We start from the raw sequence: 13,976 nt of genomic DNA, 5'->3' as shown, positions 1-13,976 counted from the left end.
GCCAGGGGAAACGGTGTTGCAGTAGTCTAGTGTGAGGGTTTATGGCAGGGGAAACGGTGTTGCAGTCGTCTAGTGTGAGTGTTTATGCCAGGGGAAACGGTGTTGCAGTCGTCTAGTGTGAGGGTTTATGCCAGGGGAAACGGTGTTGCAGTCGTCTAGTGTGAGGGTTTATGCCAGGGGAAACGGTGTTGCAGTAGTCTAGTGTAAGGGTTTATGCCAGGGGAAACGGTGTTGCAGTAGTCTAGTGTGAGGGTTTATGCCAGGGGAAACGGTGTTGCAGTAGTCAAGTGTGTGGCGTGGGAATAACGACAAGCGAACCTGGGGACCTTTGGGTTCACATTGCCCTACAACCGGAACCGGACCTCTCCGGATGATCTGTTGGCTTCAGGAGTTCTTTTGAGGGGTCTGAGTTCCTTTGAAGTGTTCACACTGCACACAAAATTAAGTGAACCGCACCGACTTCACAATAATTGTGTGAAAACACCCGTAATGTGTGTCTCCTCTCTCCCTATGGGACAAGGACCTGGAGATGTGTGTTTTAATGTGTATCTCCTCTCTCCCTATAGAACAAGGACTTGGAGATGTGTATCTCCTCTCTCCCTATAGGACAAGGACCTGGAGATGTGTGTTTTAATGTGTATGTCCTCTCTCCCTATAGGACAAAGACCTGGAGATGTGTGTTTTAATGTGTATCTCCTCTCTCCCTATAGGGCAAGGACCTGGAGATGTGTGCACAGAACGTGAAGTTAGAACAGCTGGAGGCGGAGCTGCTGGACCTGTCGTCCCAGGAGACCAAGGACGAGGCATCACTGTCCAAGGTGAAGAAGACGATGCGTGACCTGGAGGCCAAGGTCAAAGACCAGGAAGAGGAGCTGGATGAACAGGCCGGAACTATACAGATGCTGGAGCAGGTATAGAGTTAGAAACACACACAGAGACACACGCTTGTATATACACATGCAGACGTGCGCACACGGAGACTCACACTTGAACGCACATGCAGATGTGCGTGCGCGCACACATACATACACACACACTCCATTGAGGATGACACTCATACTCTGTCTTTGTGTTGTGCAGGCTAAGCTGCGTCTGGAGATGGAGACAGAGAGACTGCGCCAGACACACTCCAAGGAGATTGAGAGTAAAGATGAGGAGGTGGAGGAGATCAGACAGTCCTGCAGTAAGAAGGTACAGCACACACCGGAAACTTTACATGACTCTAAAGGCAAATGATTAGTTGTGACAATGTGTGACTATAATAGCCACAAATAGCTGGTTTCGTCTCCAAAGTACAAACATAGACGATGACTCAGTTTTATTATGTAAACATGTCTCTTTCAGTTGGATCACATTATAGTGTGTTCCTGTGTTTTCAGCTGAAGCAGATAGAAGTCCAACTGGAGGAGGAGTTTAATGACAAACAGAAGGTCCTACGTGAGAGGAGAGAACTGGAGACCAAGCTGCTGTCGGCCCAGGACCAGGTACTGTCAGACACCCCACTACCAGTCCACCTTGGACAGACTAGTTATATGTCCAGTGGCTGTCAACCCTCCTACTGGATAGTTACAGATTATGCAGGCTTTTGTTGGTACTGTGATTAGTGTGTGGTGTAATATGTTGAGTGGGTCGTAATCTGGTTGTGTTGCTGCTGTCCCCAGGTGAACCCCAGAGACGTGGAGACAGAGAAGAGGCTGAGGAAGGATCTGAAGCGCACCAAGGCCCTGCTGGCCGACGCCCAGATCATGCTGGACCACATGAAGAACAACGCCCCCAGCAAGAGAGAGATCGCCCAGCTCAAAAACCAGGTAGGTTGTACCCCTAGCACACTTGTCCAGTTCCTACACCTGCGTGACACACCACAGACATACTGGGAAAGTACAGAAACATCAGAATACAATTTCTATAGAATTTGGACCTCTCTCTCCCACTGTCTCAGCTAGAGGAGTCAGAGTTCACCTGTGCGGCAGCAGTGAAGGCCCGTAAGTCTATGGAGGTGGAGATTGAGGACTTGCATGTGCAGATGGACGACATCTCCAAAGCCAAACAGGCTGTGAGTACAGTACACCATTCCTTCCTACCTCTAACCTTTTCCATACACCATGACCTCTAATCTATTCCATGACCTCTAACCTATTCAATAAACCATGACCTCTAACCTATTCCATACACCATGACCTCTAACCTATTCCATACATCATGACCTCTAACCTATTCCATACATCATGACCTCTAACCTATTCCATACATCATGACCTCTAACCTATTCAATAAACCATGACCTCTAACCTATTCCATACACCATGACCTCTAACCTATTCCATACATCATGACCTCTAACCTATTCCATACATCATGACCTCTAAACTAGGGCAGTGCTTTTACTCGCCACCATGTATGTTCATCTGTGAAAGCATTTAGAATGGCAGGTGTGCTCCTAAGGACAGCAAGTGGGAGGGTTTTCAGAGGTTGAATGAAATGTATTCCGAGCGTGCAAGGTGTTGGGGGGGAGGGGTGAGGAGGCGGGGAGAAGGGGGTGATGGCGCTCTATGGGATTATTTAAGATACTCTTTGAAGAGGTAGGGTTTCAGATGTTTTCGGAAGATGGGCAGGGACTCTTCTGACCTAAGCTAGTTCCACCATTGGGGTGCCAGGACAGAGAAGAGCTTGGACTTGGCTGAGCGGGAGCTGCCCTCCCATAGGGGTGGGAGGGCCAAGAGACCAGAGGTGGCAGAACGGAGTACCTGGGTTGGGGTGTAGGGTTTGAGCATAACCTGAAGGTGGGGAGGGGCAGTTCCTCTTGCTGCTCCGTAGGCAAGTACCCTGGTCTAGTAGTGGATGCAAGCTTAGACTGGAAGCCAGTGGAGTGTGCTGAAGAGCGGGTGACATGGAAGAACTTGGGAAGGTTGAACAACGAGCGGGCTGCAGCATTCTGGATAAGTTGCAGGGGTTTGATGGCACAAGTGGGGAGCCCAGCCAACAGTGAGTTGTAGTAGTCCAGACGGGAGAGGACAAGTGCCTGGATTAGGACTTGCACCTCTTCATGTTTGAGGTAGAGTCGTATTCTACGGATGTTGGGGAGCATGAATCTGCAGGAGCGAGTCACTGCTGTGATGTTTGCAGAGAACGACAGGGTGTTGTCCAGGGTCACGCCAAGGTCCTTTGCACTCTGGGAGGGGGACACCGTGGAGCTGTCACCCGTAATGGAAAGGTCTTTTAGCAGGGAGGTCTTCCCTGGGTGTCAGAAGGGGGGAAAGAGAAAAGTAGTTGAGTGTCATCTACATAGCAATGATAAGCGAGACCATGTGAGTATATGACGGAGCTGAGTGACATTGGGCCCGATACCAACGTATGCCTTTCCTACGCACACCTTTCTTACACACTTCTCACATCTTCCTACACACCTTTTTCAACAAAGACGCCGGTGTGCTCCTAAGGACACTAGGACAATACCTTTAGATCTGGAGCTCTGCCAAAGTTATCAATTAGATGGACAAGGCAGCTCTAAAGGACAAAGAAACACTTGAGTAGAAGACAAAATGTCAACACATTTCAAGAACTCTATCATCGTGAACTACCTTTTAATCAGGACAACACCATCTGTGTGGGCTCTAAGGGGAGTCATGGCAACAACCCAACAGCCATCTCTTTTTCCTCTCTCTCCTCTTTTCTCCTTCTCTTACCTCTCTCCTCTTCTCCTTCTCTTACCTCTCTCCTTCTCTTTTCTCCTTCTCTTACCTTCTCTTTCTCTTTTCTCCTTCTCTTACCTCTCTCCTCTTCTCCTTCTCTTACCTCTCTCCTTCTCTTACCTCTTTCTCTTGTCTCCTTCTCTTACCTCTCTCCTTCTCTTACCTCTCTCCTTCTCTTACCACTCTTTCTCTTTTCTCCTTCTCTTACCTCTCTCCTTCTCTTACCACTCTTTCTCTTTTCTCCTTCTCTTACCTCTCTCCTTCTCTTACCTCTCTCCTCTTTTCTCCTTCTCTACCTCTCTCCTTATTTTTTCTCATTCTCTTACCTCTCCTCTGTTCTCCTTCTCTTACCTTTCCTCTGTTCTCCTTCTCTTACCTCTCCTCCTTTCTCCTTCTCTTACCTCTCCTCTTTTCTCCTTCTCTTACCTCTCCTCTTTTCTCCTTCTCTTACCTCTCCTCTTTTCTCCTTCTCTTACCTCTCCTCTTTTCTCCTTCTCTTACCTCTCCTCTTTTCTCCTTCTCTTACCTCTCTCCTTATTTTATTTCCTCTCCCCTGAGTTCTCATCTCTCTCTCTCTCTCTCTCTCTCTCTCTCTCTCTCTCTCTTATATATATATATATATCCTCACCTTTCTCTTGATGTGACATCCACCTCTCTCGGCTGTGAGACTGGCATTATGATGGAATGTTTCCTTGAACATTTCTAATTTGAACAAGACGTATCACCTTGAAATGCATTACAGTTTAATACAGCTGCCATTGGGTGAATATTGTCTCGGCAGCGAGAGGGAATGGTAATTGAGTTCACACCGCAGCAGGTCAGGAACAATAGAAACTGGGTGAGGTGGATGGAGAAATGGATGTATAGATGTTTCATCAGTCTAAATGGACATTTTCTTAACATGATTGTCAATAGTTTATTTTATTATTTGAATTATGGCATTGAAGTACAGAAGGAACAAACAAGTCTATATTGGGGTTGATGTTTACTTAACCTGCGCATTTTTGGGGGAAATGAGGGCATTTATTTGGTTTAACATAGGAAACAAACATTGAATGGGTATCTCCTTATTAAAATAGCAACCATGTCATTAATACCAGTTTGAAATCTTGCAATTCCTTTCCAAGGAATTCTGTTGGTTCTATTTTGGTGAAATTCATCAGATGTGGTCCATTATCCATTCCCCCGGTCTGTTTTTCCCTCTATGTGAATAAGATGGATGTCACTGTGCCAGCGTGCTTTACAAGTCCTCTCATCTCTCAGCTATGTACTAATGGAATCATTATCCTTTTCTGATATCCACATTATTCATCATTTATTAATACATCCCCTGACTGTCCCCAGCCCCTCTCATCTCCCTGATGCCCCCCTCTGCATTGTTGAAGTAATTATAGAAATGGGATTACGCCTCTGACGTTTCCAGAAGTCAGTTAGGAACACCCTGCTAGCATTAGGCATTAGTCGCTAACCTTTACCATTCGGCCATCAGATTTACCACCAATGCTCCTTATAGGACACATCACTGCATTCTATACTTACGCTGAGAGGAAGGCAACCAACGCTTTAGTTTCTAGACTATCATTTTGCAAATGTATGTTGAAAACATTTTTGGGAGATGTGATGGATCATTGGGGACCATTCAATTTTATTTCACCTTTATTTAACCAGGTAGGCTAGTTGAGAACAAGTTCTCATTTGCAACTGCGACCTGGCCAAGATAAAGCATAGCAGTGTGAACCGACAACACAGAGTTACACATGGAGTAAACAATTAACAAGTCAATAACACAGTAGAAAAAAATGGGCAGTCTATATACAATGTGTGCAAAAGGCATGAGGAGGTAGGCGAATAATAAAATTTTGCAGATTAACACTGGAGTGATAAATGATCAGATGGTCATGTACAGGTAGAGATATTGGTGTGCAAAAGAGCAGAAAAGTAAATAAATCAAAAACAGTATAAAAACAGTATGGGAATGAGGTAGGTGAAAATGGGTGGGCTATTTACCAATAGACTATGTACAGCTGCAGCGATCGGTTAGCTGCTCGGATAGCTGATGTTTGAAGTTGGTGAGGGAGATAAAAGTCTCCAACTTCAGCGATTTTTGCAGTTCGTTCCAGTCACAGGCAGCAGAGTACTGGAACGAAAGGCGGCCAAATGAGGTGTTGGCTTTAGGGATGATCAGTGAGATACACCTGCTGGAGCGCGTGCTACGGATGGGTGTTGCCATCGTGACCAGTGAACTGAGATAAGGCGGAGCTTTACCTAGCATGGACTTCCTTTCTTTTGTTGTTCAGTGAAATCATCCCATGTGAAGAGTCAACTCATTTAAAGTTGAATTTGTAACAAAACATTTTTTTAACATTCTATTGGAAGGGTTTAATCGTTTGCAATTATGTCTACTTACAAGGTAAAATGTTTGTTTCTGTCTGACGGCCTAGGAACAGTGGGTTAACTGCCTTGTTCAGGGGCAGAACAACAGATTTTTACCTTGTCAGCTCAGGGATTTGATCTTGCAACCTTTCAGTTACTAGTCCAACCACAAGGCTACCTGCCACCTCACTAGGCTACCTACCGCCTCTTAGGCCTCACTCCCCCCTATCTGAGATATCTACTGTTGCCCTCATCATCCACATACAACACCCGTTCTGCCAGTCACGTTTCTGTTAAAGGTCCCCAAAGCACACACATCCCTGGGTCGCTCGTCTTTTCAGTTCGCTGCAGCTAGCGGCTGGAACGAGCTGCAACAAACACTCAAACTGGACAGTTTTATCTCAATCTCTTCATTCAAAGACTCAATCATGGACACTCCTACTGACAGTTGTGGCTGCTTCACGTGATGTATTGTTGTCTCTACCTTCTTGCCCTTTGTGCTGTTGTCTGTTCCCAATAATGTTTGTACCATGTTGTGTTGCTACCATGTTGTTATGTTGTGTTGCTACTAGAGGTCGGCCGATTAATCGGAATCGGATTAATTAGGGCCGATTTCAAGTTTTCATAACAATTGGAAATCGGTATTTTTGGACTCAGATTTCCATTAAAAAAAAAAAGATTTTTTTTATATAGCTTCATTTAACTAGGCAAGTCAGTTAAGAACACATTCTCATTTTCAAAAGGACTTGGAACGGTGGGTTAACTGCCTTGTTCAAGGGCAGAACAACCGTACGGTTAACTTGTCCAACGCTCTAACCATTGCACTCCACGAGTAGCCTGCCCGTTACGCGAATGCAGTAGAAGCCAATGTAAATTGCTAGCTAGCATTAAACTTATCTTAGAAAAAACAATCAATCATAATCACTAGTTATAACTACTAATCCAGTTTAGCAGGCAATATTAACCAGGTGAAATTGTATCATTTCTCTTGCGTTCATTGCACGCAGAGTCAGGGTATATGCAACAGTTTGGGCTGCCTGGCTCATTGCGAACTAATTTGCCAGAATTTTACGTAATTATGACATAACATTGAAGGTTGTGCAATGTAATAAGAATATTTAGACTTAGGGATGCCACCCGGGAGATAAAATACCGAACGGTTCCATATTTCACTGAAATAATAAACTTTTTGTTTTCGAAATGATAGTTTCCGGATTTGACCATATTAATGACCTAAGGCTCGTATTTCTGTGTGTTATTATGTTATAATTAAGTCTGATTTGATAGAGCAGTCTGACTGAACAGCAGCAGGCCCGTAATCATTCATTCAAACAGCACTTTCGTGCGTTTTGCCAGCAGCTCTTCGCAAGCACAGCAGTGTTTATGACTTCAAGCCTATCAGCCTAATGGCTGGTGTAACCAATGTGAAATGGCTAGCTAGTTAGCTAGGTGTGCGCTAATACCGTTTCAAACGTCACTCGCTTTTAGATTTGAAGTAGTTATTCCCCTTACGCTGCAAGGGCCGCGGCTTTTGTGGAGCGATGGGTAACGATGCTTCGAGTGTGGCTGTTGTCGATGTGTTCCTGGTTCGAGCCCAGGAAGGGGCGAGGAGGGGGACGGAAGCTATACTGTTACACTGGCAATACTATAGTGCCTATAAGAACATCCAATAGTCAAAGGTATATGAAATACAAATGGTATAGAGAGAAATATTCCTATAAATACTATATTAACTACAACATAAAACCTCTTACCTTGGAATATTGAAGTCTCATGTTAAAAGGAACTACCAACTTTCATATGTTCTGAGCAAGGAACTTAAACGTTAGCTTTTGTACATGGCACATATTTTACATGGCACATATTGCATATTGGCACATATTACTTTCTTCTCCAACACTTCGTTTTTGCATTATTTAAACCAAATTGAACATGTTTCATTATTTATTTGAGGCTAAATGTATTTTATTGATGTATTATATTAAGTTAAAATAAGTGTTAATTCAGTATTGTTGTAATTGTCATTAGTACAAATAAATAAATAAAAATCGGCCGATTTAATCGGTATCGGTTTTTGGCCCTCCAATAAATCGGTAGCGGTATCGGCTTTGAAAAATCATAATCGGTCGACCTCTAGTTGCTACCATGCTGTGTTGTCATGTGTTGATGCCATGCTATGTTGTCTTAGGTAACTCTTTATGTAGTGTTGTCTCTCTTGTAGTGATGTTTGTTTTGTCCTATATTTATATATTTTTAGTTTTTTTATCTTTAATCCCAGACCCCATCCCCACAGGAGGCGTTTTGCCTTTTGGTAGGCCGTCATTGTAAATAAGAGTTTGTTCTTAACTGTTTTGCCTACTTAAATAATGGTTAAATAAATACAAATAATTGGCTAGGTTAATAATGACTGGGAAAAGACAGTATGTGATCCTGTGTTTGTATTAGTATTTATTAGGGATCCCCATTATTTCCTACCAAGGCAGCAGCTACTCTTCCTGGGGTCCAAACACATTGAAGCACTTACATAACATATAAAACAAAAGATAAAACAGTACATCATCTAACATTATTACTACATATATACAATACAAGATGTTTAATAGCACCATATAACAATCTCACAATGTGTGCGTATGCATGTGTCTATACCTTTGTGTGTGTCTCTTCACAGTGCCTGTTGTTCCATAAGGTGTATTTTTACCTGTTTTTTTAAATCTGATTCTACTGCTGCATCAGTTACCTGATGTGGAATAGAGTTCCATGTAGTCATGGCTCTATGTAGTGCTGTGTGCCTCCCATAGTCTGTTCTGGACTTGGGGACTGTGAAGAGACCTCTTGTGGCATGTCTTGTGAGGTATGGTTGGGTGTCCATTCAGCTTGTCAACACAAAAACAAGTAGTGATGAGTCAATCTCTCTTCCACTTTGAGCCATGATAGATTGACATGCATGTCATTAATGTTAGCTCTCTGTGTACGTTTAAGGGCCAGCCGTGCTGTCCTGTTCTGAGCCAACTGCAATATTCCTAAGTCCCTCTTTGTGGCACCTGACCACACGACTGAACAGTAGTCCAGGTGCGACAAAACCAGGGCCTGTAGGACCTGCCTTGATAGTGTTGTTAAGAAGGCAGAGCAGTGCTTTATTATGGACAGACCTCTCCACATCTTAGCTACTGTTGTATCAGTATGTTTTGACCATGACAGTTTACAATCCAGGGTTACTCCAAGCAGTTTAGTCACCTCAACTTGCTCCACACCTCCACATTATTCATTGCGAGATGTAGTTGAGGTTTAGGGTTTAAGTGAATGATTTGTCCCATATACAGTGCTTTTAGTTTTGGAAATATGTAGGACTAACTTATTCCTTGCTACCCATTCCGAAGTGTTGCAGGCTTTTCAGTTGCTGTAGACAAGTACATTATAGTGTCTAGTTTGAGAAACAGACGCCTCACAAGTCCTCAACTGGCAGCTTCATTAAATAGTACCTGCAAAACACCAGTCCCAACATCAACTGTAAAGAGGCGACTCCGGGATGCTGGCCTTCAAGGCAGAGCTCCTCTGTCCAGTGTCTGTGTTCTTTTGCCCATCTTAATCTTTTATTTTTATTGGCCAGTCTTAGATATGGCTTTTTCTTTGCAACTCTGCCTAGAAGGCCAGCATCCCGGAGTCGCCTCTTCACTGTTGACGTTGAGACTGGTGTTGTGCTTCTTTTATCAGGATAACAGTTTTCAGCTGTGCTAACATAATTGCAAAAGGGTTTTCTAATGATCAATTAGCCTTTTAAAATTATAAACATGGATTAGCTAACACAACGTGCCATTGGAACACAGGAGTGATGGTTGCTGATAATGGGCCTCTGTACACCTATGTAGATATTCCATTAAAAATCTGCCGTTTCCAGCTGCAATAGTCATTTACAACATTAACAATGTCTACACTGTGTTTATGATCAATTTGATGTTGTTTTAATGGACCAAAAAATTTGCTTTTCTTTCAAAAACAAGGACATTTCTAAGTGACCCCAAACTTTTGAACGGTAGTGTACACAGACACACTGGCTTTACTCAATGTCTGTTCCCTCTCTGTCTCTGTGTTTCTGTCTCTGTGTCTCTGTCTCTCTCTCTCTCTGTGTCTCTCTCTGTGTCTCTCTCTCTCTTTGTCTCTCTCTCTTTGTCTCTCTCTCTCTCGGTCTGTCTCTCTCTCTGTGTGTCTCTCTCTCTGTGTCTCTCTCTCTCAGCTGGAAGAGCAGTTGAGCAGGCTGCTGAGGGAGAAGAATGATCTTCAGTCTCGTATGGAGGAGGACCAGGAGGATATGAACGAGCTCATGAAGAAGCACAAGTCAGCTGTCGTCCAGGTAACACACACAATGCAAGGGTCATTCTGCATTATTTCAATGGTGTAAATAGTATTTGGCATCAGCTTAGTACTCTCCATTAGTGTTAATGTATCTGTGTAGAGCAGTTTGCTATCAAGTGGAGATGAAAAGTGAGCTCTGTCTGTCTGACACTGATGGAAATATGAGTGATCTGCTTCTACTAGCTGCAAATGAATGTATCCCGTCTAAAGTGAGACAGCTGTTCCCCTGGGCTTACTATGCGGAGCGCTTCATGTAGCAGAAAAAAAGCACTAATCTCTAATATTTCATTTCACACAGGTCAAAATTGAAATGAGGTGTGTTGATGTCTCCCCTCCCTACTCTTGCTTTTAAAAATATGTCGCTGTGACATGGTCCCATCAACATGTTTGTTTATGGTTGTTTATCAGTCTGTTTTCTAGCTGTGTAGACCAAATGGGGATGAATATAATATGTTGTACTGTGCTACTTAAAGTAAACATGATGCAATACACTGTAGAGATAAGTTGGTGTTAAACCAATCAGACTGACCAGTAGCTTGTTTGTGTGTGTAGTCAACCCAGAACCTAGCCCAGATCTCTGACCTACAAGCCCAGCTGGAGGAGGCCCTCAAGGAGAAACAGGATGTCCAGGAGAAGGTACAGTTCACTAGGACACAGCTGGGAGGGTATAGGGATAGACAGTGCTATCCTAATGCAGCACTTTGTCTGCACTTAGAACAACATAATGGGACTCATGGAGCAGGACTAGATAGCTGACATAAGTCATCTGCCTCATGGAATTTAAAGTCCTCAACCCCTATCTCCTCTCTTTGCATGGTAGTCCTTACAAATGATTGACATGGCATAATCAATGTGTCTTATTAGAGATGTGTCTATCAGAATAACCAAAATTGTCAACTCTGTTTGGCAGTTGAAGATAGAGAACGTCTGTCTGACTGTTGTCTGTCACGGTGCCCAGTCAGGCTGTGACATTTGGCTTTAGTAGTCCCCAGCTTTAACATACGCACCCTTCAGTCGTAGTGATTTCATTGTGGAACCGTGTTGTGTGGTCACAGTCTGTGTGCCTTTTCTTATCAAATCAAGGTGACCCTGCAGGGGATCAAACCTGTAATACCTTTACCTCTCTCTGTTGCCCCATAATCCGACCCAGACACGGGACATTTGTGTTGTAGCATGACACTCACATTGTGGCACTCCAGTCTGGTGATAACCATCAGAGACCCTGGCCTCGGAACAATTATCCCCACTGTTGCTGAGAGAGAGGGGGGGGGTCTATTATCATCATCAGGCTATGAGGGCAGTGTCCGAATCCCCCTTTCTCTCTCTTCCACTCACTCTCTCTCTCTGATGTCTAGTCAGTCATTATGGCAGGGAAGCTGTCATCTTATTGAACGTACACGGTGCTCCCAGGGGCTCCCTCATACAGGAGCTTGTAAAGGAAAGTTTCTTTCAATTCACATCGAAATACAAGAATATTAAGAATAATTATATAGTCAGTATGTTTAAAACAGTAATATTTTATTTCCTTGAAGGTTACTTTAGGCCTATTTAAAGACTTGAGTTGGACTGGAGGGCATAAGTCTAGTTGTTAGTTTAGCTACATTGGTTTCAGATTAAACAAAAAGTCCTCGTCTGACCTCGATGTACGTCCCAAAGTCAATATTCAGGAAATTATTATTCCTAGCAAATAGTTTCTCTGCTTTGAAACAGCGGAGCAACTTTTAGAAATAATTAAAAGCAATTCAGTCGGGGGCACGTATCTACGCTTTGAGGAATAGATACAGTGGGGCAAAAAAGTATTTAGTCAGCCACCAATTGTGCAAGTTCTCCCACTTAAAAAGATGAGAGAGGCCTGTAATTTTCATCATAGGTACACTTCAACTATGACAGACAAAATGAGGGAAAAAATCCAGAAAATCACATTGTAGGATTTTTTATGAATTTATTTACAAATTATTGTGGAAAATAAGTATGTAACAAAGTCCGGTGTTTGAATCCCTATCCTGGTCTGAACTATGTTAAAACTCTGAACCACTCAATAGAGAGAGCCCGGGTTACTCCTAAAGAGGAAGGTTGATTTGGATCTGGACCCCCTGTAGAGATGTGAAAAGCACCCAGTTGAGATGTGAAATGACAAAGAGGTGGTGTGAATAAAGAGTAGCCCTCAGGCCTAAAGCCCTGGTGTGAATAAAGAGTAGCCCTCAGGCCTAAAGCCCTGGTGTGAATAAACAGTAGCCCTCAGGCCTAAAGCCCTGGTGTGAATAAAGAGTAGCCCTCAGGCCTAAAGCCCTGGTGTGAATAAAGAGTAGCCCTCAGGCCTAAGGCCCTGGTGTGAATAAAGAGGGTAGCCCTCAGGCCTAAAGCCCCGGTGTGAATAAAGAGAGTAGCCCTCAGGCCTAAAGCCCCGGTGTGAATAAAGAGTAGCCCTCAGGCCTAAAGCCCCGGTGTGAATAAAGAGAGTAGCCCTCAGGCCTAAAGCACTGGTGTCAATAAAGAGTAGCCCTCGGGCCTAAAGCCCTGGTGTGAATAAAGAGTAGCCCTCGGGCCTAAGGCCCTGGTGTGAATGAAGAGTAGCCCTCAGGCCTAAGGCCCTGGTGTGAATAAAGAGAGTAGCCCTCAGGCCTAAGGCCCTGGTGTGAATAAAGAGGGTAGCCCTCAGGCCTAAAGCCCCGGTGTGAATAAAGAGAGTAGCCCTCAGGCCTAAAGCCCCGGTGTGAATAAAGAGTAGCCCTCAGGCCTAAGGCCCCGGTGTGAATAAAGAGATTAGCCCTCAGGCCTAAAGCCCCGGTGTGAATAAAGAGAGTAGCCCTCAGGCCTAAAGCACTGGTGTCAATAAAGAGTAGCCCTCGGGCCTAAAGCCCTGGTGTGAATAAAGAGTAGCCCTCGGGCCTAAGGCCCTGGTGTGAATAAAGATAGTAGCCCTCGGGCCTAAGGCCCTGGTGTGAATAAAGAGTAGCCCTCAGGCCTAAGGCCCTGGTGTGAATAAAGAGTAGCCCTCAGGCCTAAGGCCCTGGTGTGAATAAAGAGAGTAGCCCTCAGGCCTAAGGCCCCGGTGTGAATAAAGAGATTAGCCCTCAGGCCTAAAGCCCCGGTGTGAATAAAGAGAGTAGCCCTCAGGCCTAAAGCACTGGTGTCAATAAAGAGTAGCCCTCGGGCCTAAAGCCCTGGTGTGAATAAAGAGTAGCCCTCGGGCCTAAGGCCCTGGTGTGAATAAAGATAGTAGCCCTCGGGCCTAAGGCCCTGGTGTGAATAAAGAGTAGCCCTCAGGCCTAAGGCCCTGGTGTGAATAAAGAGTAGCCCTCAGGCCTAAGGCCCTGGTGTGAATAAAGAGAGTAGCCCTCAGCCCTAAGGCCCTGGTGTGGATAAAGAGAGTAGCCCTCAGGCCTAAAGCCGTGATGTGTGTACCTCGGGCAGTTGTTGTTGCCATCCTGTACCTGTCCCGCAGGTGTGGTGTTCGGATGTACCGATCCTGTGCAGGGGTTGTTACACAAGGTCTGCCACTGTGAGGACGATCAGCTGTCCGTCCTGTCTCCCTGTAGTGCTGTTTTAGGTGTCTTACAG

At 44.4% G+C, this 13,976-nt stretch overlaps 1 protein-coding gene across 10 annotated transcripts in view; it reads left to right on the top strand.

The window, feature by feature from the left end:
• LOC115141926 (unconventional myosin-XVIIIa-like) overlaps positions 1 to 13,976 on the top strand; it is a 185,565-nt gene that overhangs the window by 150,270 nt on the left and 21,319 nt on the right. For all 10 annotated transcript variants that reach the window (XM_065000452.1, XM_065000451.1, XM_065000450.1 and 7 more), the window contains 7 exons: positions 711 to 911; positions 1,081 to 1,191; positions 1,380 to 1,484; positions 1,662 to 1,808; positions 1,940 to 2,053; positions 10,297 to 10,413; positions 10,968 to 11,051. In XM_065000452.1, the coding sequence (XP_064856524.1) occupies positions 711 to 911; positions 1,081 to 1,191; positions 1,380 to 1,484; positions 1,662 to 1,808; positions 1,940 to 2,053; positions 10,297 to 10,413; positions 10,968 to 11,051 (879 nt within the window). The remainder of the gene's footprint in view (positions 1 to 710; positions 912 to 1,080; positions 1,192 to 1,379; positions 1,485 to 1,661; positions 1,809 to 1,939; positions 2,054 to 10,296; positions 10,414 to 10,967; positions 11,052 to 13,976) is intronic.

The sequence above is a fragment of the Oncorhynchus nerka genome, linkage group LG14 (genome assembly GCF_034236695.1).
Source record: "Oncorhynchus nerka isolate Pitt River linkage group LG14, Oner_Uvic_2.0, whole genome shotgun sequence".
NCBI classification, from domain to species: domain Eukaryota; kingdom Metazoa; phylum Chordata; class Actinopteri; order Salmoniformes; family Salmonidae; genus Oncorhynchus; species Oncorhynchus nerka.
The sequence above is the reverse complement of the archived record's forward strand: the minus strand, read 5'-3'. Positions and strand labels throughout refer to the sequence as shown.